This window comes from Diadema antillarum, unplaced genomic scaffold (genome assembly GCF_040938485.1).
Source record: "Diadema antillarum isolate AM-2024a unplaced genomic scaffold, OU_Dant_1.0 seq00001533_RagTag, whole genome shotgun sequence".
NCBI lineage: Eukaryota > Metazoa > Echinodermata > Echinoidea > Diadematoida > Diadematidae > Diadema > Diadema antillarum.
This window is the reverse complement of record NW_027272265.1, coordinates 31,378-58,602: the sequence shown is the minus strand read 5'-3', so window position 1 is coordinate 58,602 and position 27,225 is coordinate 31,378. Positions and strand designations below refer to the sequence as shown.

The 27,225-nt window shown below is 37.8% G+C and overlaps 1 protein-coding gene across 1 annotated transcript in view; it reads right to left on the bottom strand.

Annotated features, from left to right (window-relative positions):
- The window catches only part of LOC139710433 (quinone oxidoreductase-like protein 2 homolog), a 68,509-nt gene that overhangs the window by 24,100 nt on the left and 17,184 nt on the right, over window positions 1–27,225 (bottom strand). The window contains exon 2 of the mRNA XM_071622348.1: window positions 57–231. Within this exon, the coding sequence (XP_071478449.1) occupies window positions 57–231 (175 nt within the window). The remainder of the gene's footprint in view (window positions 1–56; window positions 232–27,225) is intronic.

Genomic DNA, 27,225 nt, shown 5'->3' with positions numbered 1-27,225 from the left:
TGAGGTGCACGGTCACATTTTGACAGCAACTGAAAGAAGAAGATTGATAAACAAACCTCTCCCGGCCCAAGTTCCTCCACTGATGGAAGGGTTGCCACGGAGAGTGGCTTTCCCAGTTCGGTGCACTGCGCAGCTCGGTACCAGCGCCTGGCCTGGGCGGAGGCACCGCTGACGTCATGTAGCCTGACCTGCCCAGCCACGGGCCTAGTCCTACTCAGCAGGCCCTGGGATCTGTGCCAAAAGCAAACATCGGGAGATCTGAAAACATATTTCAGCGCTACACATCATCATCCACAACAACAACAACAACAATAACAAAATGCCATATAGGCTCTCTTTGTCAACAGCAGAAATCATAACTAGGACACATGACTCAACCTCCATGCGACAAAGATCTTCGGAACTCTTCCAATTCAACCCCACAACTTTTTATGTTGCTGCAACATTTCCCCTTCCTGTTGATGAAACATGTGATAAAGTTGTGTGTGTGGTTTCAATTGAGGTCAGCTGCAATACAGTTACCTTGAAAAGGTAGGGAATAATAATGTAATATGTCACAGAATACACTCTAAATAGCCATACAGAATATGCATGCTGTCATATTAAACTTTCAATGGAGGTATTACAATATGTTATTTTGATTTTTGGAGATCATGTCACCAGTAAGTACAGCATTAACATAGTGTATTGTCTTTATACAGAGAATGATAACGTGTAAGTGTTTCAAATATAGCAATTATATATGCACATTGTCAGGAAAAAAAAAAATGTTAAAAAAAATGCCAAAATGAGATGGAATCACTGACTTGTATATAAATGTCTGATTGTGTCACAAATTTTGGAGCAGCTTTATATGTAGCACTTACTGAGGCATTGAATAATGTGGTAATAAGTAAAATAAACAATGAAAAAATAGATATATTACACCATCTATGTGGAGTTGAGTTGGCACAATATTTCTCGCATCTACACATACATTAGGACAATGTCCACACTAATAAAAACAAATCCATGTCTTGTGGGACTTCAACAGACTACAATAACTTTGGGAATTTTTTACTGTGGATATCACAACATTATCAAGCAACAACCCTTAAATTCCTGTGAAAAGGAAGAGAACACTGAGCTCTGCCAATATCAGTAGCAATGTAACTGTCATCACAATGTGAAAGATCTAATCTTACTTATTGCGGAAATAAATGAGCACTTACCCTTTTCATAGACTTTCTTTATTTCATTTCCAATCACGAAACAGAAAGGAAGCACTGTTCTAGTGTTCGGGGAAAGTTCTGTCCGATGAATTATAAAAGTGAAAGTATGTATACTGTCATGCTTAAAGCTAAAATATAGTACTTGGCAGGACTCAAAATTCACCTTCTAACATACGTCTGGAAGTTGCTTGCAACATATCGATATTAAGCTCTACCAAGAAAGTTGTCAGGCTGGCACAACTTGCCAGGATATTGAGCTGTTCTGTTGTATTTTGAGATTGAATGTGTGCAATAACAGAGTTCGGTATAACGACTTTTATTCCAGAAGTGCCCTCCCCATTCAGTAGTGGTGGTATAGAATGCTGCTAGTACTGTGACGACAGAATTGTGTCCAAGCAGTAGTATTGAACGGCATGCATTACAAGCTGCACGTAATTCAATCTTGTTCGCTATTGATGGAAACCGCTATGGCCCGATATATATTGCAGGGCTGCACGCTAACCCATTTTTTCTACTGGTCCAACTTGTCAACTAGTATTTCCATGTTTTACTGGTCCATTCCTGAAAAAGTTGCTGGACTCACAGTGATTTTTATTGGTCCCGGACCATCAGACCAGTGCCAGTGTGCAGTGTTGTATATTGTATTCCTCAGGGCATTCTTTCACTTATTGTAGTGTACATATTACAGCAAAAAATTCACAGTCCTGCAGGCACACGAGATCTATGTTTTTACTATAAGACCTTGTTTGTGCTTCTTTATTGATGTCATGCAATACACATGACAACAACAAAAGTATGTTTTTAATCAAAACTCCCCACGCAACTAGCGGCCCCTTGTAACACCAACACCCAAATTTTCATGGCCAAATTCATATTTAGATACACATGTATCTATGATGATGTAGAGTCTGACAATTTTTTTTTTTTTTTTGATGAGTCCAATATAGTGATTCACAGGGTTAATTCCTTGGGCATCATGTCGAAGTTTTTGATGTCTCATCTGGGCAAAGCTGTGTTATCAGTCTATTAATCAAAAGTAGGCAAATCATGCCCCTCAGAGCAAGGAAAGTTTAATTAATTGCACAGCTGTGATATCACATCCAAAAATCTGTGTTCAAAATTCCAAATACTAGGGTAACACTTGAAAGAACAAAATGGCTGCTATGAAATGCCACTTCATACAAGTTGGCATTAATATTCTGTGTATACACGGAAGCAAACACTTTAATCATAGATGTTTTATTTAAGCAAGCATACAATTAAGATAGTTCAATCTTAAATACTCAGCCATTTTTGGAAGTGGTAATGTTGGCTTCGAATGAAAACAAGTGTCAAAGTTTTCACTTTCACAAGTCTCCCGTGACCTACATAGAAATCTTTATCAAAGTTCCTGGTGTAAAACACAAATGTGGGGAATTTGTGAGGTGATACAACATCACAAACCTCATCTCATTTGAATATCCATAAACTGAATGTAGTTGCGACCATTATCAAGTTTCATGAGAACATGTGCTTGACTTTTTTTTCAGTCCCATAATTTCCTCATCTTACACTTTGTGGGTGTAATCTCTACAAAACTTATACCTATGATTTTAATCTTTTCACTCTGTTCAAGAAGTCACCCTTTAGGTCATATTTCTCTTTGCAAATGTCACAAAATTTGGCGTGATTGAAGTATAATGTCTCCAAACATCATGTATGAAATCTTACAATACATTCTGGAGTATGAAAAAACAATGAAAAAAAAAAAACCCATGTCACTCAAAAATACGCTCCCCTTTTGTACTGAGAATAACGGTTGGAATTTTTTCGGGGTTCCAAATAAATCTATAGTATTTTATCCCCCCTCCATCAGAAAGATACTTCCAGTTTTACTATTTTGAGAAAAGGTCTGAATATACCTGCCTCTACAGTATACAAGCTAATGAAAGGATATAATTTTCATGGCTGTAACAGGAAATACAAAACATAGTTCTTCGAAAGACTACCGGTACGTATTCATCTTCCATCATTTGGAATTTTCATTACACTAAAATGGTCTACCAAGAAACTTGTTTTGTTGATGCAATTTCCCAGGATCATGAGCTGTTTTGGAATATTTTGAGATTAAAAGCGTAAAAAGATTTCAATAGTAGTACATGACTTTTATTCTTGAATTATCCTCCATGTTCAACAGTGAGAAGGTAAAATGCTACAAGTCACCATCAATGCGTGTGACTAATCACACCCATAACACTGACGTTGCATTCAATCCACTCTCATGCAGCATACTGAGCATGGCCCAATTTGTAATCGATTGTTCAACATTGTAATCGCTATTAAGTAAGCTCAGAGACTGCAACACTGCAATACCTTTTTTTTTTTGGCAGATATCAGTGTTATACCATATGTTTCTTATCCATACAATGTGTCCATTTTGAAGAAAAAATCAGCACTTTCACCTTTAAACAGAACATAGCATGTACAATACCAAGCATCAAAATACTACCCCCCCCCAAAAAAAAAAAAAAAGATACAGAAGAAAAACAGAGAAGGTGAGTGATGTGTACACATGAGTGGAGATAAATACACTTTGTAGAAGCTCGTTGGTATCCAAGGAGACAAAGGTGGATTTAGATGGAGAAAGAAAGGGAAAAGAGAGAAAGGGATGGGGGGAGAGAGAAAGCAAAGAATGAATATATGTGAGAGAAAAGATGGTACAGAGTGACGGAAGGCGCGGGGTGAGAGAGAGGGAGATTTAAATGCTGAGAAGAATACACCATTATCCCGATCGGCACTTCCTGCTGTTTTGAGCTGTGTTCACACTCCAAACAGTAGTTGTAAAATCACATACAAATGTACGAGATTGATCTGTAAGTCAGCGGGTGATTTCATTGTTAGTGAATTTTCTTTTTTAACTGATTGTCAAAAACCTTAATTCTCCTATCATTGATTCTAAAAAATGAAGAATTTTAATGTTTGTGGTAATTAAGTGATTTTGAATAGAAATTCAGCTCAGCCTTTAAGAGCATTCATTCTCTAATCAGACACAATTAAAAGTCTGAACAAGTATGGTTTGACATACAAAAATGTACTGTACGAGCTGAAATTTTCGCGTACAGATATTTTCGCGAATTACTACTTGGAGGACATTTTCTCGTGCTGTTAATTTTGTGGTTGTGAGGGTCTAACTGAACTTAGTTATTCGCGCGTTGTTATTTTCGCAGTTCAAAGGCGATTTGCGAAATTTGCGAAAATAAAACCACCGCGAAAATTTCAGCTCGTACAGTATATTTGTCTTTTTTTTTTCCAAATCGCATAGGCCAAATGATTAGGACGAAATAAATTTCCCTTGCAATATGACGTTGAAATTTTCAATATGCACGTTAGTTATCTCGATTTGTACATGCTATCATTGAGGTACCATTGAGGTGTTAAAAATAGGTATGCCAAGTAGAGCATGAAGTGATAACTCTTAATCAATGACATACCATTCCACTTATGTCCAAAAATGCTCTCAGAGAAGAGAGAAAATTAGATTTAGAAAAAAAAAAATCATTTTAGATGCTGCCAAATGGCAGGGTTATTTGAAGTCAAAATGTATCGCTTTTCAAGACAAAAGCCATTGATATCTCCAGATGACATTGTGCAGTGCATGATACATCATATTGTTTCCTCATCTATGCAAGGAGATAGGTCGGAAGATGTGGGTTAACCCTGTCTCTGCCGGGGACTTTGGACAGTGTGTACACCACTATGGGGTTTTCCTGTGCCAATCAACACGCAAAGAGTTAACCCTTTCTGTACCAACAGCTTAACTCTCCATGTACCACCTTCTCAAAATGTAATGGGCAATACACACAAGCAGCTTGCTCATGATAATGGCACACACAAAGTTAAAGGGATGGTATAGTATTGGTGGGAATGAGGATTGAGTGTATTACATTTTGCAAGGTACTGAGAAACCACTTGTGAAATGTTAGAGAGCATACAATTCTAAGAGGAATTCAAAGTTTATTCAATGAAAATTGGTTCTGAAATGGCTGAGATATCCAAAAAGAAAATAAAACGAAGAGATCTTAATTGAAGGTGGGAAGGTGGGTCCCATCTTTTATTAGTAGCCATTATTTTGGATATCTCAGCCATTTCAAAACCAATTTTTATCACATAAATGTTGAATTCCTTTTGGAATTACATGCTCTTTCATATTTCATAAAAGGTTTCATACTACCTCACCCAAAAAAATTAGAAACTTGAAGCCAGGTCTCAACAAAAACTATACCATCCCTTTAATTCTTTGCATCATTCTGACAGAGTGGGTAAGGATGAAGGTAACAAAAATGAAGAAAAAAAGAGAACATCACTAAAATGGGAATAATATGGCCCCAAATTAAAGTTGACTGGAATAAAATAAGATGATAGAACTTCCACTGATATCACTCTTTTATGGAACAGTGCATTTTAACATGCTTCAAAAAAAAAGGAAGATGGTCACAATCAAAAATGCAAATTGTATGAGGTGATGATGAGTCCTTGAAATGCTACTTGATCACTGGTTTCCTTATGAAAATGACATAAAATAATTTCATCTTTTCAACAAAGTATACGTTGCTGAATCATTAAAACTCTCACACAATTTCATGCAAAAGATGCAGTTTCTTGATTTTCATATATGTAAGGTGTGACTGATATTAATATATCATGAAAACAAACCAGAGTTTAGAATTCCAAGTCTTTCATTAACTTAATAATCTGATCTTAAAGGAAGGTCTAAACCGGCTGGCTCACTTTCTCCATAATCATATCTCAAATTCTTTTAGAATATGGTGTGGATTTTCATGTAAAGACTCACAGATGCCCAGTCCCTTTTCCTAACAATTTTTTCCCTTTTCTTTTCTGAACCCCCCCCCCCCAAAAAAAAAAAAAAATCTTCGCTTTGCACTGTGTATGAGAAAAGAAATAATCAGGAAATCAAGAGCTATCTTTGACATAGAAACCAACCACCATGTAATCAGAGATAAGAAGGAATGATATCCGCTTTAATAATGGTTGATGCTTTGAAAAGGGAGATAGCTATTCTGCATTTTCAAGTATCCCAGATATTAAAAGATGCAATCTATATTACATGCCTACATGTATATCACCAGTTTCTACTTCATATTGAAAAGGTGTGATTTTGGTCAATGGGAGAGAAATAAAATGCATTACACAACAACAATGTTGTTCCAGTGACAATTATGGCACCACGGGGTCGACTGATAGTTATACATTAACAGACAATAAAGTTACCATGACTAGTTACAGGGATACACAGACTAGGAAACAAACAAGCAAGCAAGAAAAAAAAAAAAGAAAAGAAAAGGTAATTAGGACCCAGTGAAGCAGAGCATAGACAAGCATGTGATTCCATGAACAATAAGCATTGGCCGTGTTGCAAAGCTGTCACCATAGAAAATTTAATCGGGCAGTCAGTGCGAACACAACTTCCTGTGTAATGTAAAGCCTGGTTGGTTTTATTATGCTACGAAAGGGAAACAAAATCCTGTTAGTCGTGAACCACCGGAATTCAACTTGAGGCCAAACATACACATGGCACTTCTGGTCTCAACTCCTTTCAGTGTTGAATTATTGTGTTTCATTTTGTGTCTATCTTTTCGTTTTCCCTTCCATTTCCTCCCAGTCGACGTCAGAGTGTGTTTTGTGCAAGTACACTGAAGGTTTTAATTTGGTACTGATTTGACTGTACGGCCTACATACTGTAATGACACGATTCTTTGCTGTGGGTTTCTGCTGAAATGTCGTGAGATTAGGCCCTACCTTCTACAAAGTGCCTTTAAAAACTTTTTTTCTCCAAAATCTGACAAGCCTGATGTAACTCGGAAGAGATTACACAGCGGGAGAGTGCAAAAACAGCGATAGGGAATGGTGTCTGAAAAACACAAACAACAAAACTGGCGGAACTTTTTTTCTCGTCTCTAGCTGCTACAGTGTGTCACACTGACAAAGTGATACTCGCCAATCATCCCTGCTGCATGTGATGGAAGTAATTTCGGAATACTCAAAGACTTTTGCTGAAGCTAAGAAACACTGTGATTGTGCATCTCTGAAGTGACTTTACCATCATCAACACATCCAAAATACTTGGTGATGGACAGAAAACCCTCTCGTCTATTTTGATTGACGAGAAGGCAGGTGTGTGAGAAGTTATACCACTGTCTTCTGTTAGTGTGGAATCCACAGTAATTTTGAGACCTTTTCAAAAAAAATGGAGCGTGGAAGGAAATCGGCAACTTTTCCACGTCTAGGGACCGCTGCAGCGTTACGAGCTCAATTTGAACAAACAGGTAAGGTTCTCATCCAATGTCTCAACAAGACCATAACTGATCGAGTAAAGCAAATCGAGATAGAATTAGATGTCATAATCTTTTCACAGCTCACCAGAGGACTGGATCAGCTTCAGGCTATGACAGAGCATACATGTCAAACATTTGGTGGAAATTTGCAAATTTGTCACCACTTTGCTCAAGGTTTGGGGGTTCTGCAAAGGTTCATACATTCATTTATTATGAAGCTTGGTCTTTCTAGCTTGGCTATCTTGCATGCATGCCATACCTACACTGCTCATCAAAAAAGCCAATCACCAAAAACCATGGCAACATTCCAGAACAAAGTAAAGAACATTCAGTCCATTACTAATCCAATTTTTATTTATATCTGCCACCTCCTCCCCCATTTATTTCTATCCCTGCCTCCAATCTTTCTGGTACTGCTACATGCATTTCTCAAGTGCACATAAATATATGTAAATGCATAAATTTTTGCATACTTCATGCTACTTCTGGCCAGCACGAATTCTAAAACCCACAATAATATCTTCACCATTCTCTCTGCACATTTTCAATGGGTTGACAATTGTGCAGCATGAATTTAAAAAAAAATTGAATATGTTCTTGAGCCACTCAGGGGTGAAAAAATAATCACGCAAAAATATACAGCAAATTGGCATACCAAAGTGTGACAAAGTGACACAACGTTTGCTCCTGTAACTTATAATTGCTTCTGCTCTAATCTTATTTTCTCCAAGGATGGACTTCGGCTTAGGGTTAGGGATGTGATAGGGTTTTACATTTAGTATGATGTAAGGATTAGGATTAGGGTTAGGGTTATGTGTGTGGGCAGAATTCTCATTTGTCTTAGCATGCAGATATTTCATTGGAACCGTACTGGTAAGAGAAGTATTGCAAATGTCTTTATGTGTTTACAATTTTAATAGATTGTTTCATAGTTATACAACTGTTTGAAAGCTCGCCGACTGTTTCGTTGACTAATGTCATTATCCAAATAAACTCAATAAAACTGACATTGTAAGGAAGTTTTGTTCTCTCCTATTTTTCTCTAAAGTGCAGATACGTTTTAAATTCATAGTAACTGATTTGTGTCAAAAGTCATGCTTCTCAGTTTCACAAGATTGACTGGGTAGAATTTGCTTTAGGAAGTTTGTATTTTACACATAGTGAGTGAGAAATGTTTTAATCAAAGTCAGGATAATATACTTTGAAAACCGCTGTGAAAATGTGGTGGTTTTTTTTGAAGGGGGGGGTTCTGTTTCTACAGTAGCACAATTAAGCACAAATAGGATAGAAGACCCAGTCTGTCTGCATTACGAAGACAAAAATACATTGTTTAGACTAAGAAGGATGTATCCTTAACATTACTACAATGACAGGGAGGTTCTTGTTGTAAACACAAGCTTAGACACCAGTCCCATTTTATACCGATTGTCTATGTTGGCAGGGAGTAGCAAATCTTCACAATTCTCATAATTTTGATTACCACCTAGACAATATGATCTAAATACATACATGTATGAGAATTAAGTGCAGTATCAACAGGTAACATAATGATTAAGTACCAGAGCACCATGCATGCTTTTGAATTAAACCTCTGTGGGAGTAAGGAAAGAGGAGCAAGGCTGAATCTAATTCATTGGTCACTCCAACTTACATTGACCATTTGGAAAGATAAGCCTTTACGTCACATTTCCACTGAAAACAAACTTCCTCAAGCAAATTTCACCTAGTATTTATCAGCTGCAGCTCACAGCCATCATACTAACAAAAAATTATGGTGTCTTTGGCCAAGGTTCTAGGGCTGACCAGAAAAAGATGCTCTGCTGAAATGAAATGTATCTCTTTGCTGCATTACAACTGAAAATCATAAGTAATTTATAGCCTTGTTACCATGATGAAGTTGCTGACACGACACTTGACAAAATGCAAAAGCAGCTTATTAGTTTAAAATGTTCTTCTTCTTTTTTTTTGAGGGGGGTTGGAATGTAATAATCAATGCTTTAATACTATAAAGTTTTGAATTCAGCAATCATATTTGAATGTGAAACCTTCTGGATGTGTGACTGCAATTAAATCTTAAATTTTTGACATACAAAACAGAGTAAAATTGGAGACCAGCTCACTTACTGAATCTGTGGCACATCTTTAACCCATTGAGGATGGACTGATTTTGCTACTAGTACTACACACATTTCCCATAGACACCTGCTTGAGTATAGCGGGACTCATCCTCACCTGGTTAACCCGTTGAGGACGAGTCCCGAGTATACTCGGGCAGTGTCTATGGGAAATGCGTGTTGTAGCAAAATCAGTCCGTCCTCAATGGACGGACTGAATTGGGGCAAACTATACACCGCTAGAAAGCACAGAGTCTGAAGAATTTCTAGAAATTGGGATATTGATGACAGGTGACTTCTCCATGCTTTGGTTGGTACCGGTCACAAACAAGGTTTCCTGATAATGACTCGACCAAACTTTCAAAAGCTTGGAGTGTGAGTATACTCATTTTGAAACTGCCATCAAACTACTGATCAAGACAGGATTTACTCAGTCGTTGTCATCAGAGTACTGCATTGTTCTCATGACAATTGATATTCTCATTCCTATCATAGTCCAACTCCAGTCGGCCTCTTCAGCCGAATCTAAGTCTTGCCAATGTGAGACACACTTGTAAAGTGAGTGACTGGTCATAAGTGTGATGGTGCAGGATTTCACACTTGAATAGTGAAAGTCTTGTTGTTTGCAAATAGTACTAGTGTCTCATCTTGAATACAAAACTTGTTCCATAACACAAATAAGGACTAATCACTATTTGTAAATTTGGCATTGCAAGCACTTAGATTAGACGGAAGAAGCACTGCTGAATAGATTGTACGTCGCATCTTGCATCAAACATGAAATCTTGAAATGACGCATCTGTTTAATTCTCAATTGTGAATGAAGCATGATTGTCATAATCTAAGTTGTTTTGTACACGTTACTGCATATTTCGTACATGATGGGCTTTTCTTATGTTCTGAGATTAGTTTTGTTATGTATAGAAAAAGCATTTTGTTTTTGTTTGTATTTCATTTGCTCTGATAAGTTATCGTATTTGAATATTGTATGGTTGTATTATGTACTGTCGGTTATGCAAGAGCGCCATGACCATCATTCTTGATGGACTTCAGCGCATTATAAAAGGTCACTATTATTTCTTATTATTGTACGAGTAAAGACCATTCATTATTTATTCAAATTCATGAAATGCAACACATGAAATGCAACACATTTGTCAATCATTTGTCAATGCAACACATCTGTCAATCAGTTGCATTCATTATTTGTTTTATACAACACTTCAAAAGTAGACAGGCATTGTGCCAGCCTAGGCCTGAATATTGGATAACCAGGTCTTTGACACGGGTGAATGTAGCGCAAGTATTGATGGCCAAGCTGTGGGAATTCTGTAAATGGTTTATAACATTATTGTGCGCTATCAAAAACTACTTCATAGCATCTGTATGCTAGCTTGCAAAAAGGTGTAATTGTACCTTTAAGGGAATAGCATGTGATGAGCAGCCAAACAATGGGGTGGACGGAGTCTTCCTAGTTGTACAATGATAACAAGCATATCTTCCTGTGGTATTAAAATGTATGTAGATTTTAAAGCCTCAATTTTGTGTTATTGATGGTACAAACTTCAAGGCATCTTTTGGTGATGAATGGATAATATCGATATCATTTCAAGTCTCACTGTGGTAAATTGGCAATGTGCAGTATTTCAAGATAACGTGCCTGCAAAATTTGCTCCTGCTTGGACAAGAATGCACGCATTCTGGATCAGTGCACACTGCAGAACTGAGTCAAATCACACAAGGTTTGTGGTTAAAAAGATCGTATAGTTTTGGTTGAGACCTAATTTTAGGTTTCTAACATTTTTTTGTGAGATAATGAGAAACCTCTTATGGAATATGAAAGAGCATGTAATTCTATGAGGAATTCAACGTTTATTTGAAGAAAATTGGTTTTGAAATGGCTGAGATATCCAAAAAAGAGCGATTCTAATAAAGTGTGGGACCCACACTTTATTATGATCACTTTGTTTTACTTTGTTTTTGGATGTTTCAGTCATTCCGAACCCGATTTTCATCAAATAAACTTTGAATTCCTCTTAAAACGTTATGCTCTGTACTATATCATAAGTGTTTTCTTGGTATCTCGCAAAAATTTAAAAGCCCAGTTCTCATCTCCACCAATACTGTATCATCCCTTTAAAGCTGCTCTCACTGAATGCTCACAAAATTGAACACAATACTAAATTAGGATTGGTGGTTTTGTGTGATGTCTTTCTAAAACAAAACCAGGGTGGGATTATCTATATACATATCCTTTTCACGTTAGTCTACATTACGAACAAAGGGCATATTCCTGGTAATAGAAAATCATACAAATCACATACCCAAAAAGTAGTATTTTGTTTCAATTTCATTCATCATGAGTGCACCAAATTCCTGTTGTGCTCTGCTAAAATTTTTTTTTTATACACATATCGTACATTGAATCAAGAAAAATTGACAATGATTGCAGCTGCTGAAACATAAAAACTTGATGATATAACTGAATATTTTTTTCCAGCTGTTAAAAAAAAAACAACAACTTTAAATATACAGATCTCGACACATTTCCTCATTCTGAATGATTTCAAAACCAAAGATTATAATGAAATGAACATTCACATCACATTTCACGGAAGAGAATACTCCGGACAGTTTCATTCTTGGAAGCTCTAATTGACAGAGATTATGTCATTTCCTGAAAGAGACAACAACAACAAATAATGTAAAATACAAGGAAAATAAAGTCTCCTTGTAGCACAGTAGTTCCAGGAACCATTCCAAGTTCTAAAATAGATCTGGAAGCAAAATGGTCTGAAGTTTTCTAGTATACTAGTCAGACCCAAATGCACGACAGTGGATGCACTGACTTGCCAGTGGGCTCGGAGGGCTAGTTTCTCAATGAATGGCATGGTCACGCCAGACAACGTGATCCCATTAATCTTCTGACAAAGTGAAAACACCTGTCCACCGATTCACCTTATGATGAGAGTCGTTGGCGAGCAGGTTATCGTCCTGCGCGTGACAGCAACGCAAAAATGACAAATTTCTCTATGAAAGGGTGGGGCACATCCCATCCTCGTCTGGGCTGGTCCTGACAAAATCAGCTATTATTTGGATGAGATCTCTGCTCTTTTCAGGAGAAAAATGATGTGGGAAGGGGAGAGGATTGGTCGCGAGTCTCCAAAATTAGAGCAATGAGAAACGTGAAACTGGGCTGCAAAATAGCCAAGATCATATGAAGTCTTCTCCACATGCAACATTTAAGATTCTATTTCAATCACATACAGCAATCATTACTATTATGGTTATTATTATTATTATCATCATTATTATTATTATTATCATTATCATTATTATTATTATTATTACTATTATTATTATTATTATTATTATTATTATTATTATTATTATTATTATTATTATCATTATTATTATTATTATTATTATTATTATTATTATTATTATTATTATTATTATCATCATCATCATCATCATGATCACAATCATTATAATCAGCATTATCATTTGCATTGATGCCATTATTGTTGCTGTTTTTACTGTCAGCATCACCAACACATCTACGACTACAACTACAGTGTACTAGTACTATGATGGTTATAACATCGCACAAAAATCATCTCTCCATGAGAAAATTCAGAAAAACAGGAATCGCAGACTCAGTCCAAGCGATATAGAGATTAGAGTCATGGTTTTTAGTGATGTATTTCAGGATATACATATTGTGGCATAAAGTAAACCATGGAATAATTCATGACACCTTCCAACTCAGAAGCTGTCATCTCACCCTCTGGTCACTTTCCCTGATATCTCCTTTTTATGATACCCCTTTCATCCCTGCTGCTCACCTCCCTCAACTCCCATGCACCCATGCAGAGGTGGAGAAGGTGAGAGGAGTGGGTGAAAGGGACGGTTGCTAAGTGCTTCCCCCTGTTGTTCTACCGTGGTTTACTGTGCTTCCTTCCCCCTGCCAGGAATCAAAATGGACCACTTCCCCCATCCCCCCTCCCCTCTCTTGCAGTACAGCCAAAATTAGCGCAGCGCTAGCATGCCAGTGAGGGAGAGTAGTGGCGTGCTGGAGAAGGCCGGCAAAGAGGCTTTGTCAAGCGTTACATCATGGCGCCCGCGAGTTCTATCTCTCAGTGTGACTCTCACTAATTTGTGTGTTCCACGGCATGTTTCTCTCCCCCTCTCTCTCTCGGAGGCTGTCGCAATTGATCTTGTCGAGGATTTTTTAATTTACTATGCCGAACTTTCGCACCAATAGATGAATGACTGAATTAAAACGAGTCACACTGCATAGGGCTCTGTGACGGTCTTGGGAAAACAGTGAAGAAGATTTGGAATTAAAAAAGGCAGCAAAAATTTTGTTGAGTGTGTATCATCAGAAATCTCATTTGAACTTGGACTATAATAGGAGCATCCTAAGGCGAAAGAAACACTGATAAGAACTTACAGAAACTCACTGGCCTTCATCGACGGAGTACGTGAACTTGGAATGATCTTGCAGGACGCATGATAAAATATTCTGCACTGCACCAGTGCCTGAACATGATGAGCTATTAACTGTGATATGTTGAAGCACCATCAGCCACTGCCAAGGAGCATGAATTCTGAACCTAAACTTGTGGCAGCCACCGGCGATAGGACACCATAGGAGGGCAGCGCAGAGCACGGGAGTCGTTTGCGGAGTTCGTCGATCACGGCTGCGGCCATGAACTGGCCGGGGACGTCACGTTGGAAATTTTTACTGGAAATATGGCTCTCTGCTGGGCCCCACTGCATCACTTGATCCTTATCTGGAAAAGAGCGGGTGAGTTCCCAGCACCTTCCTGAGCCACTTCTCACCTCCTTGGCTCCCCTCAACCCTTCCCCCTCTCTCCCATCCCTTGTTAAGTTCAAAATGTCATTTTTAATTCAAACGATTCACCACATTTGCAACTTTGCACACTGATGGGATTGATAATACAACAACTATTTAATGCAGAGTATTTCACATCACTTCTTGTCAATTGTATTTTGAGGCCATTGTTTTATTTCTCTTGAGGACACAATTTTCAGCTTCATTTGAATTAGTGAAGAAAACTTACTACAAAAAAACTCAATACTTATTGACCCAAATTTGTATTCTTTCTCGATATTTAATTTCGAGTTTTGAATCAATTTGTGACATGAGGTCATACCCCTACAGTATTCACATCAAATAGAGTTCACAAGAAATTATCTTGTGTTGATGATGATGATAGTGCTGGCGATGATAGAAAATTTAGCTGCAGATTTTCAGAATAATCATGCAGATAAAGAGTCTTGCACACAGATGTGCAGCACAATGCTGGTGGGGTGAGGGGGGTATACCTACATCCTCTGAATGCCTCTTTCTGAATACTTATCACTTTTCCCATCTGAAGGTAGTAAACCTAAATAGCTAACAATTCTCTTGGTGATTTGAAGAGATATATGATATTAAATCATTTTTACAATATACTAGATCTTTTTTACTGGCAACTGCACAGTGAACAAAATAACTGGAACATTAGGGAATAACTTTATATCCTGATATACCACACATATATGGGAAAAGATTGCCACTTGCTATACTAATAACAAACTCTTAGCTTGGAGATAGGGATGAAGTTTCCTAAAAATTGGAAGAAACTGTTTTTCAGTATTGCCATGGCTAGAAATGTGAGCTTGAAAGCTTTCAGTACTTGAAAACTTTCAGCTGAAATCATGTTAATTAATACGTGGCAAATCATGAGTAATACATAAAAGCTATGTAAGGACGCATAGCTTGGAAGCGCATGAGTGTCCAATTTCAAAAAATTATGTCATCTACAGTTCCTTTCAATACAATTCATGAGACTACTTGACTACAGGAATACTACAGGATTGCTAAGTAGGAATTTGTTATCATCCATTCAATTATCAACCCTAACAGCACTGTACAAAACAGATTACACATTGCCTTGAGTGCGTGATTGAGCACTGGGCTCTAAATTAAGATCCCCTGCAGGGGCATAATTACATGAAGTTCCAGCCCATGGTACCATGCCCAGGGCCATCCGTGGAACATAATTACTGCAATTAAGCTGTACATAGTCCAAATTCTCCTTGCATTTACACAAACACACATTCCCATTCAAAGACAGCTCTATCATACAAGCACAGCAATTTGTCACTTGGCGTGTAACATGAAAGCAAATTCTGTGACCAAGGGCATGCACACAGGGCATGGCGCTACCAAAACATTGCTAGCATGGTAGAAAACAATGCCATCGGCGGGAGCAGACAGACATGGCCTCGTAAATCTACGCATACAGGCTCTGCTATATCAGGAAATCACTTATAAAGGACAATTCCCACTCCCGTCCTTCCCTGCCGATCGCTGTTTGACTTTCAATTCCCCCAAACCATGGCCAATCCATCGGCAGCTGAGAGGGGGTTTTGCGCGAGCCGATGACTTTCCCGGTCGTGACGACGATGCGGCAGGTAGACAGTCAGTCCGCAGCGTGTGCGATAATGAGGCACGAACGACAATTTTATTCAGAATCACGTTTACGCAGTTTGTGCCCTTGAGACTGACGAGATTTCGCGATACTTTGCGAGAGTTTTTGCAGAGGTCGCAACAACAGATTTCATAGCTCTCGCAGTGCATTGTTTGACCCAGGATGGTTAGTTAAGTTATAGAGCTGATTATGCTCATTAATTTGATACCTAATTTCCCTATTTTTGATGTCAATATAGTAGTCCATTTTAGCATCAAAGTAAACGATTATTTTGCCAATGTTCAAGAAGCTTTTAGATCATAGTTTGATGTTTTGCTAGTTCCTGACTGGTATTGAAAATAGATCTCCGTAATTTCTTCGATTTCACAATCGTGAAACTTGAGCGAGTATGATCAATTAAAAAACGAGGAGGGGCACCATTTTTAAGGTTGTGAATTTTCCTGTTGAAAACAAGGCAAATTATGTTTTCTTACTGTAAGTGGGGTAGTGAATGAACACGCGTGGAATGTGTTGTTGATACCCAGACAATGGTCGTGGACAATGGCCAGGATTGGAATGTTTCATGAGGAATTTCACTATCGCAGCTAGTCTTTGTTCATTCTGAAATGTGGTGTGTGCAAGCACATGGAAACATGTGCTTACTTCTTTCATGTGCATGCATTTCACCCTGTGTCAAGAATTCAGACTAGCAGTGCTCGGGGCAATCCACATGAATAATTGATTAAGCATTCATGTGCCTTGCAGCAGAGCTCGGGACAGGTGGCAGCCAGGTCCATTGTTCAGGGTCATTGTAAGTGCACACTCACATACACATCATTGGTTCCTGTGTAAAGTTCAAGTTTTGTATAGAGAGTGAAAATTCGATCACAATCTGGAACCTAACATTTAAAAGTCACAGCATTGAGTCAGCAGCCAATGGATACTACGCAATGCGACACGCCGCGTCTTGCGCCAGATTTCGACCAATCACAGACCCGGAAATCCGGTGCGAATGCGAGGATAATCTTTTTAAACTCGACGCTAGACATGCCTCTGAATTTTGCTAGTTCCTGACCCGTATTGAAATGAAGATGGGAAAACGTGCCCTTATTGTGATACTATATACTTTAGCGGACATAGTCTTTACCATATTTTAGAGGGGCATGAAAGATTTCAGGTTAGTTTTTTGGCGTCAAACGTGAAGGAATATTTTTGAATACAATACCGAACTTCGAGAGGGATTTTAATATTCTATATTCTTTTTTTCCGTTTATTTTGATCATGAGCATATTTGCTTATGTTTTTTCTTTCAGTCGATACTAAAAGTGTCGAAAACTGACGAGAAATACTCGTTCTACACGGATTTATTCATGAACATGTATCTGCTCATTACGTATGCACGCACCGCTCAGCCGTGCATACGACTTGAATAAATACGTGCGTTTTCGCTCGCGCTGCGGACTGACTGTAGAGGGTGTCTCTTCTTCTCTGCTTTGCTTGATCAACACCTATCCCCCTTTTCCCTCCCAAAAATTTTCTGTAACAAGGTTGTTGTTGTGTTTTAAAGAAAGAGGAGAGAGAAAAAATGGGGCCCTATACAACAAATAATTTGCCCCAGACAATACTAACATAAAACATATATAATAAATATTAAAGGTATTAAACGGGAATATCATATGTACCATGATGTCTCCACGAGGGAGCTCATAACGTCTTCGCAAAGGAGCCCATAAAGTCTCCACAAGGGAGCTCATATAAAAAAATACAAATATTAAATATTAATCATTAGAGTAATATTATCCAGTACCACAAATAATAATAATCATGTCTCAAAACAGAGCTCATTATAAAGGTGACAATATCTACGTTGATGAATACCTCAGATTCTTCACGCAAACTCAAACTAAAAAAACTATACAATACACGCGCATGTGTACCGCACACTAACTCTCTCATGCACTTACACTCAAACACACACACACACACACACACACACACACACACACATCTAACCACGCACACACAAACTAATATCAGGGGTCAGCCCAAAATAACAAGGCATAACTTACATTTGTTTTTCAGTCTTAAAATTGAACACAATAAAGTTATTTTTATCTCAGAAACCTAGCTCCTTCTATACTTTGTCATTCATCTTTCTAGCACAGTAAAATGTGTGAAGCAGCGGAGAAGTCTCGAAGGAAGTCATTTATTGTCTGATTGTAGCTCAAAATAGCAACCCACGTAATATGCACGTCAAAATGATACTCACTGCCAATGATTCAACAACCTGAATTCTGGCTTTATGTAGTAATATATACCTTTCATGAAACAGCAGGCTGTTTTGACAAAACTTTGCATTTTTAATCAAAAAAGAAAGGACATACAATGTACAAATGTGATATTGATTACTACCTTTATCATCTGCACAGCATATCTTTTTTCTTTTCCTTTATACATTGTATGTCTGCACACGTTTGTATATAAAGTGCATGTGTGTATGCATGATTGTGAATAACATGCACACTTTTGATTTGGTAGTCTCATATACAAACTTTCTACTGATTTGAGAAATAGCAAATGAGCAGGCATTGCGAAAAAGACTGAAGAAAAAAAAATCCAGTTTATTTCAGAAATTAGTCATGAAAGAAGGGACAAATATGCGAATCGGGACTTCCTGATGATTTTGCGAGTGGTTAAATTCACGATCGTGGACTATACCGTACTGAACGGAGAAATGTATACTGTATATGTGTGCGTCACATTCATATCAGTATCAGAGTCATTATTTTCGCATGTCTAAAATTTCGTGAATAGCACCCGACTCACGAAATTTGTGAAAATAAAAACCTTACGAAATATTCGCATACTTCTAAATGATGCTATGTGATTGCAGCTATTTATGATAGGACACAAATAAAATGTAGGTGGTTGGAATTTAGACTACTCTTTATGTTGGTTAGCATGAACCAAGGGGATATCCTGTCTTTTGATCTGCTTTCCTATTGCCACAGATCTGAGGTTAGGGCTCCTGGGCACTGATTGCTACTAATTGAATAAAATGACACATTACTGACTGCAGTCCAGATCTAAACTCTGGAAGTTTTCAAGGAGTTAATTAGTAGTTCTAATCTAATTTCTCGACATTCCAAGCAAGCGGGATAACTGAAAGTGTCAAATCTCACTGCAGAGTGCAAGAATCTATAAATGATCAATATGCGATACGTGCTTCCAGAAAAACACAGACACCACTTTAAATAGTATTGTCAAGAACACACACACACATACGCACACACATACACACATGCACACAAAAAATAATGATGTGTTCCTTTAACTTTCGAAGAAGAAAAACAAGTGTACATTACGCGTACACACATTCAAACATTACACCAAATACACATAGGACTTGTGCTGTAGGCCTACTGTGGATGTGGCATTGCTTGAGGTGTAGAAATTGTGAATTTTGTGCTCCACCGATGTTCCATGATATTTGCTCCTGGGACAATTGCTCCCATGAAATGTCTGCATGCTACACCAACCATAAATTCTACCCACAAATATAACCCTAACCCTAATCCTAGTCTTCACATCAAACTAAACCTAAAACCCCATCACAGCCCTAACCTTAAGTCCTTAGAGAAAATTTGACCGGAGCAATTGTCGCAGGAGCAAATGTCATGTAACCTCCACTGAACAAGCAAGGAAGTACACTACATGATTGTATAAGGACACACATTTATCATTTGGGAGATATCAAAATAGGTGTGTAATACACTCATCACTGAATCATGATTAGGTTGAATTTTACTTAAACACATCCAATGGTGAAACTAAAAAGCTTCCACTTTACAGTACAATTTGCAATGATGTGACTTATCATATGTGTTTGAACATATGAATAACAGTTATATTTTTAGGGTCTTTGAGCTCTCTTTATAATTTGACTATCATATACTTATCTCTAAACTCCACAAAAGATTATATAATTATTATCTAGACTACCACATGCAGATGTACAATGTATTAAACTTGACAATAACCTGCTCGAGATATTTACGAAAAAACAAAAATCCTCAATGAACAATGCATAATATTGATAACATTGTAGTACTAGAGAAAAAGTCATCAATTTGTAACTTGTTTTATTTAATCTCTTTGCCTTTGTTTGAATGTTTTCTTGTCATTGATAAGAGGTCAGAGACTCCAACTCTCCCGTTTTTGACGGGAGATCTCCCGCCGAAAACCCATTTTTGCAAAATCTCCCGTTCTCCCGCTTGAGATTTAATTTCTCCCGCCCTGGCTCTCTGTCTCCTGTTGGAAATGATTTCGTACTTATTTCTATCGTATGTTGAAAAAATAAGCCTTAGATAGCACCAGAGAGCATCTAGAACCCTAGGAACTTCACGCTTCGCACACATCAAGTTGGAGTCTCCCGTTTGCTAGGGGTTTCAGGTGGGAGAATCTCCAGATCAGAAGGTGCTTTGGGTTGGAGTCTCTGAGAGGTTGAAAAAAATTATTCCCCAAAAGAACCTACAGAGCACAATTTAATGTTCTAGATTTAATAGCAAACTATGGAAATTGTGGGAAGATACAGCACAAGAATCAACAGACCTACTGTAACATGTTAAAGAAGTACAGATGTATGTCTCATGAACAGAGGGAATATTTGAAAAATTTTGGGGCTCAATTCCAATTTTGATGCAGTTTCACATAGACTCTTAGTCATTATTTGCAAAATCAGGTTAAAAAAAAAGACACAACTCATTGTGAATTTGCATTTGGAAAGGCATGTAAATTAAGAGTTACATGTCTGTGTATACTAACACAACACTGCAGCTAATAAACTGACAAAGTTTGCTTGTTCAAATCCTCTTGACTATGATGCACAATCTGCCTGTCTGGGATTCACCAGCCCAAGCTGTACCAGTGAATTAGCACTACATGGCATATGCAAAAAGCAAGCTGAAGATTAGGATAAAGGGGTGGGGGGGGGGGGGGGGGGAGGGATAGGGATATACCTCTGAGCAAATAGTGTGGCGAATCATCATTCCCTTAAAGTCATCGTGCAGCTGTTAATTTTCCACACCCCTCCCTCCCCCCCAAAAAAAAAAAATGAATAAATAGATGAATACATACAAGATGCAAAGTTCACTAAATGAAAAAAAAAAAATTAACTCAGGGTGTCAAAGATTAACCCCCAACAAATTATAAGTCACAGGGTTTTAGAGGGTCAAACACAGCTCCAATTGAAGAGGCCAACAGTAGGAGGCTGTAGGGTGACTGGCATTATAGGGATTACAACAGCAGTTGAGTGTGAGTAAAGTTGAGAGAAGTTGCTCTAAAATGATACCGAAAAGCTCTTTGGGGCCAACATTTTGATGATTTCATCAATTTGACTAAATTTCACACTTGAAAACAAACAAACAAACTTTTTTTTTAATGTGAGTGCTAGATACCCACATCCAGAGGGATAATCACGGCATTCTCTAAGTAGTTGTTGATGTGGTTGATTTTAAATGGCCCATACATTCTAGAATGCACTGGAATCTGTGCAATCCATGATCTGAAATAAACAATTTTATTTCCATATTTGATGAAGCTACATAACATTAGGGGAGAAAAGTTTAATACATCAAGGGCCATTTTCAAAGTCATGAAACTTTTACATATTCAGAAAAAAAAAAACAATTCTTTAAGAAAAGTACTAGGGGAAATATTGGTGTCTGTATAAATGTGCTTTTCGCCATATTTTGGCAATGTTTGTATTTTACTAAACTACATAAAAACAGTTTATTCTGCTTTAATCACAAATATGTCTATGATATCATGAAAGAAAAAAAAATATCAATATGTTATTTCACATTGTATGCCAATTTACTGATTAATTAGAAAACCCACATTTCACCAGCAACTTAGAAAGAAATACCTCTGATCTGATCCTACCAAATCGGATGTCGGAGTCGGTTAATCCAATGTCACATTGTGCGTCCCTGTCATACCACGCACAAAATTGCAAGTTTGGTCCATAGGGACTTCATGAAAGGCTACCACAATGCTCAGGATGCGCCAGTAAAGTTTGTGACCCCTCGACACAGACGTGTACTTCCATGGTGCAGATATTCACGCCTTCCCGTGTTAAGATCACCTTCCGCCTGACTCCTGTCAGCACAGCAACTCCTCGTCCTTTCACACCCCATACGGATAGAGGGATGTGCAATTTAACACGCTATTATCGCCTGGCAGAGTGGGAAAGCCATCTATATTTTACATACTGGTGAGACACTGGCAGCCGCATCTACATGATGACAAGTAAATCCGACTAAAAGACCAGCATTTTACATCTTGAGTTTACCAAAAGTAGCGACAGGTCGACTGAATGGAGGCAATTTTTCCCCTATTGCAAATGCTGTCAGTTTGCATCAAAATGATCATGATAATAAAAATAACAAATTCAATAACAATAACTACAACAACAGCAATAATAATAATAATAATAATAATGATTATTATTATTATTATCATCATCATCGTCATCATCATTATTATTATCATTATCATCATCATTATTACTATTACTATTATTATTATAACAATCATCACCATCATCATCTGCATATGTTCCAGCTTGAAGATGAATGTGTTTGTTTGTTCATTTTTGTACATTTTGGAATTTGGTCAAACTTTTTGGCAGTCCCTGCAATTGCTGAATGTGACCTTCAATGCAAAATGTTATTGAACCAATGGACAACCAACAAAGGAGGAGGGATTAGATAAAAGAAAAGATCCAATTTTATCTGTTACACTTACAATCTCATCACACAAAGCAAATGTCAATAAAAAAATATCAATGGGCACAAATGAGAATGACTATTAATCATTTGATCAATATGGATTGGATGTGAAAGTGTCATGTTTGAAATCCTTTCTGAATTCCATGATATGCTAACATCATTAATGATCATATTTCTAGGTATGAGGTGTGCAAGAGGCCTACAAGAGATGCATTGTATTGAGTGCAGTTCATCCCTTGTATGATGCCAGGAAGATACAGTAGGCCACAGAATGGTCATACAAAGATCTATGCATGATCACTAAAAGCTAATAAGATGTCCTGCAGTATTAAGACTGACCACTAGAACATTGATGAATGATTGCTTAAAGTCTAGCTTACGCCGTATAGCATCTGCAAATTATTGATGGTTGCAAATGTTGCATATTAAACGACACAGAAAAAAGACTTTAAAAACAAGGGATCCAGGTTCCAATGAGGAGAGTCCTGTATCAGTCCAATGACCACAAACCCAGACACTGGAGGGCTTTTGAAAATAATACCACTGATCCAAAGTGGAAGTGGAGAAAAAGCCTCCGTCTAATCCTCCGGCTGTATAATGGGGGAAGAAGCGATCTTGGCTTCCTTCCTGGTGCCACCAGCCGCGCCATTCCTGACAGGTAGTGGAATCATCTTCAGGATGTCTCATGACAAGCAGCTTGCCAAAAAAAGCAGGACCGCTGTTCCTGGACACAAGGCAGCTCCAGAGAGGGCTCCTTGAGGGACAAACTTGTGAGCACTCACAAAATTTTTGAATGCATGAACCTCGAGATGGTTCAAGTGCCCTGAAACTTTAGCTGTGTTTATTTTATAGCATTCATCATTTGCAGCATACAGAAATGCACTACCTGACACACAAACACTGCTCTGTGAAAAAAAAAAAGATGTTGCTGTCTCCATGGCAACATGATACCAAGTTCTAACCTGCATCCCACTGCAATGCTTCTTCAAATTTCCTTTTTTGTCTAAAACATTTCCTTACTTTGTAAAGTGGAGCTGTGGTGGAAATAAGTCAGTACTGATGGACTTCAAGAGTTATATTTGTAGAAATATTGCACTGTCTGTCTGGAAATTTTTTACATCTGTTTTAAAGCCTACGTATTCCTAGAGTTTGGATGATTTAAAAAACATTTTAACTAAAAAAAGAAATGAATGCAAAAAGAGTTGATTATCAAAAAAGTTTTCCATGTCATCATGATTTGCAGGGAAGCGGAATAAATCTCTGCCCTCATAACATGACAAACATACCTGCAAGTGACATCTAATCCTGACTGGCGGAAGGTTGCATTCAAGCCCATGACACAGCAGTAATTAGAAATGATATCAGCCCTACGCTTCTTTACTTACTGACTAAACATACTGCCTGACGGCAACTTCCTGTTGATTTCTCACTACGAGGTTACAACAAGGACTGACTGAGTGCCCACTTCCAATAAGTCGTTTGTGTATCTGTTTATTTATCTCCAAGTGTATGCAGTGTGCATGATATACTTTATCTCTACTTTTTTAATAGTATAATGTATGATGTGAGGTGTCAACATGTTGTATAATCAAGGCATACATCATGAAGTGAGTGAATGAAAGGAGGTACATTCAATACTGTGGCTTTCCCACACTTCTCAATATTTTGTCACGCTTTTGGCCTTTCTTGACCTTGATTGCACCATACCTGTAGTGCAACAAACAAAGTCACAAGGAATTAGAGTGTGAACACAAATTGGAAATGATATACAGATTGCCTTCATAGAAAGTCAAATGTAGTCTAAATAGTGGATCAAGTAGATCAGTGTAAATATATCATACATGAATAGAGGATAATCATTCAAATATTTTGACAGTTTAAAGGGTGTCTGGAATGTCACAGGTAACAGTTGCATGATAGGCGTGTCAGCTGCATCCAGAAAGGCTGAAAGCTTGGCAAAATGATAATGTGGGAAAGCCATGTTATAGGATGTATCGCCCTTTATTCACTTACTTGTATCTACAAAGTAGCCCAACTGAACAGCTACAATATTAGTCATTTATTCTTCTGTTTTAACACTGCTAGTGCCTGGGGGATTCATGAACCCCTAACAACAATGAAACAATGGTCCAAATTTGCAGATAAGAATAAAATGATAAAACAAACAGAGAAAAGCTATCAACAAAATCCATAAAAGCAAAATATCTCCAACTTAATTTAACAGTCACACCGGCAGGATCTCTATTTCTGAATTCACGGCTACCTGCGATTGAGATACTGTTGTTCAAAAAAAAAAACGATGTCTTTACGCCAGGGTATCGCATCTGCAAGAGAGGAAAGCTGGGAGTGGACAGGGAAGTTGGCCATTTGATGCTATAAGGGCAAAACAGGTCATTTATGTCTTTCTTGTGCCCTGTCGGGGGATTGCATTTCATACCTGACTCAATTTGACTTCAGGGGAGGAAGACAGATAATCTTGTCAGGTAGCCTTTTAAGACTGTCAGCTATTTCCTTTCTGTCCTCCAAGACCCCCCCCCCCCCCCCCATCAACACAAACACAAAAGCACACACACACACACGCACACACACACGCAAACACGCACACGCTGGCTATTTATTCAAATTAATAGTCATGTCGAGTCAATGTTTGTAATCTTCAAATCTTGTAAACTTCAATAATTTAGCTTGTAGTATTAAACTACAACATGTATCCACACGACACCTAGTCTTAAAAATTTAATTTTCAAGCCAGAGACCCACTCGATGATAAAACCACAGAACTGGAAGAAATACATGCAGGCAGCACGAATGATTAACCCAAAATGTGCAATCATTAGTGTAAAACACGCACTGGACGTTGACCTGGAAGTTGGGGGGTAAAAGGGTTCATGGAGAGGTCATGCTAATTTTTGAGTTCATTGATTATAATGTCCACAAAACACTAAACTATACGTGAGGACCCCCCTCCCCCCCCCCCCCCCCCCGAAGCTTGTGGAGAGAGCATAAATCCTAGGATGTCTTGTCCTTCTAATCACTGACTAATCTTTAATATTGGTGTCTTTCAAGTATGTCTACATGGAGCTAAATTAAAAAATTGAAGCTTCAAGCTAGATGATCTTCAAGGCTAGGAATGTTGTGTGAACCTAACTATTGATTCTTGCATTGAGTTGTCTTTATTGTCACTGACTGACAAATTGTCCTTCATTGACATAAATAAAAAACTGGTTATTCACTGTTGAGAGTAATAGCCAATACAACAACAACAAAAAATCATGGGCATACAACATATTCAACCCGAGTATGAATGTTCATGATTTCCATCATAGCTACTACACTAAAGTGTAAGATCAGTGTTTATTTACATGAAGGGCAAATTTGTCAATAAGTTGCAAAGTTGGTATTTGCTGGTAAGGACTCTCGCTGCTATTGTGTGATAATCATTTTTTTTTTTTAAGCAAATGGATGATAGACTTTCTGTTCATTGTATAATAATGTAAGAGCATTACATGCAATTGTAAGCACTTCACTTTATGATTGTTTAGAAGAGAAACTAACAGACACTGTATAACTTGATGAGGATGGAGGATAAAATTTAGCAGTGCTCAATTGTGTTCATACTGCCATAGACTGGTACATGAATAGAAGTGTAAAAATGGCTGCACGTGAACACAACCATCATGATCAAAGAGGGAGGCAGTGCTCAATTGTATTCATACTGCCAAGGGCTAGTACGTACTTGTTCACATAATAGTACTTTCAGCATTGGCTGGATGTAAAAATACTGACACTACACACTTGAATGACGAATTATTTTATATAGTATGAAACCTGTGTTGTTTGCATACAATTTTATGAAGAGTTTTTTTGTGTGTGTGTTTTTTTATTTTTCATTAGTGACTTGATCGGTAAATTCATGATGGTTTCTCAACTTGGCAACATAAAGTTTAGAAGATTGCAGTTCACCTCTAATATCCCTAGAAATTTGGCAATTTTTGAAGCAATTTCTTTTATTTAAACAGATCTAAGGAATTTAACCAGTTCCACCTTATCGTCCTCCCAAATAAAACATGCAGTAAAGTTCAGAGCTGCCAATTTAAAGATGACAGCACAATAATTTCTTCAGTAAAATTCTCCAATACTCCGATGGGCTAAAATGCAAACACACACACACACACACACACACACACACACACACACACACACAAAAGGTTATAATTGTTGTGAAAATACAATACAAGGGCATGGAAATTATGATCATTACATGACTTCTGGATGACTATTCCCAAAATGCA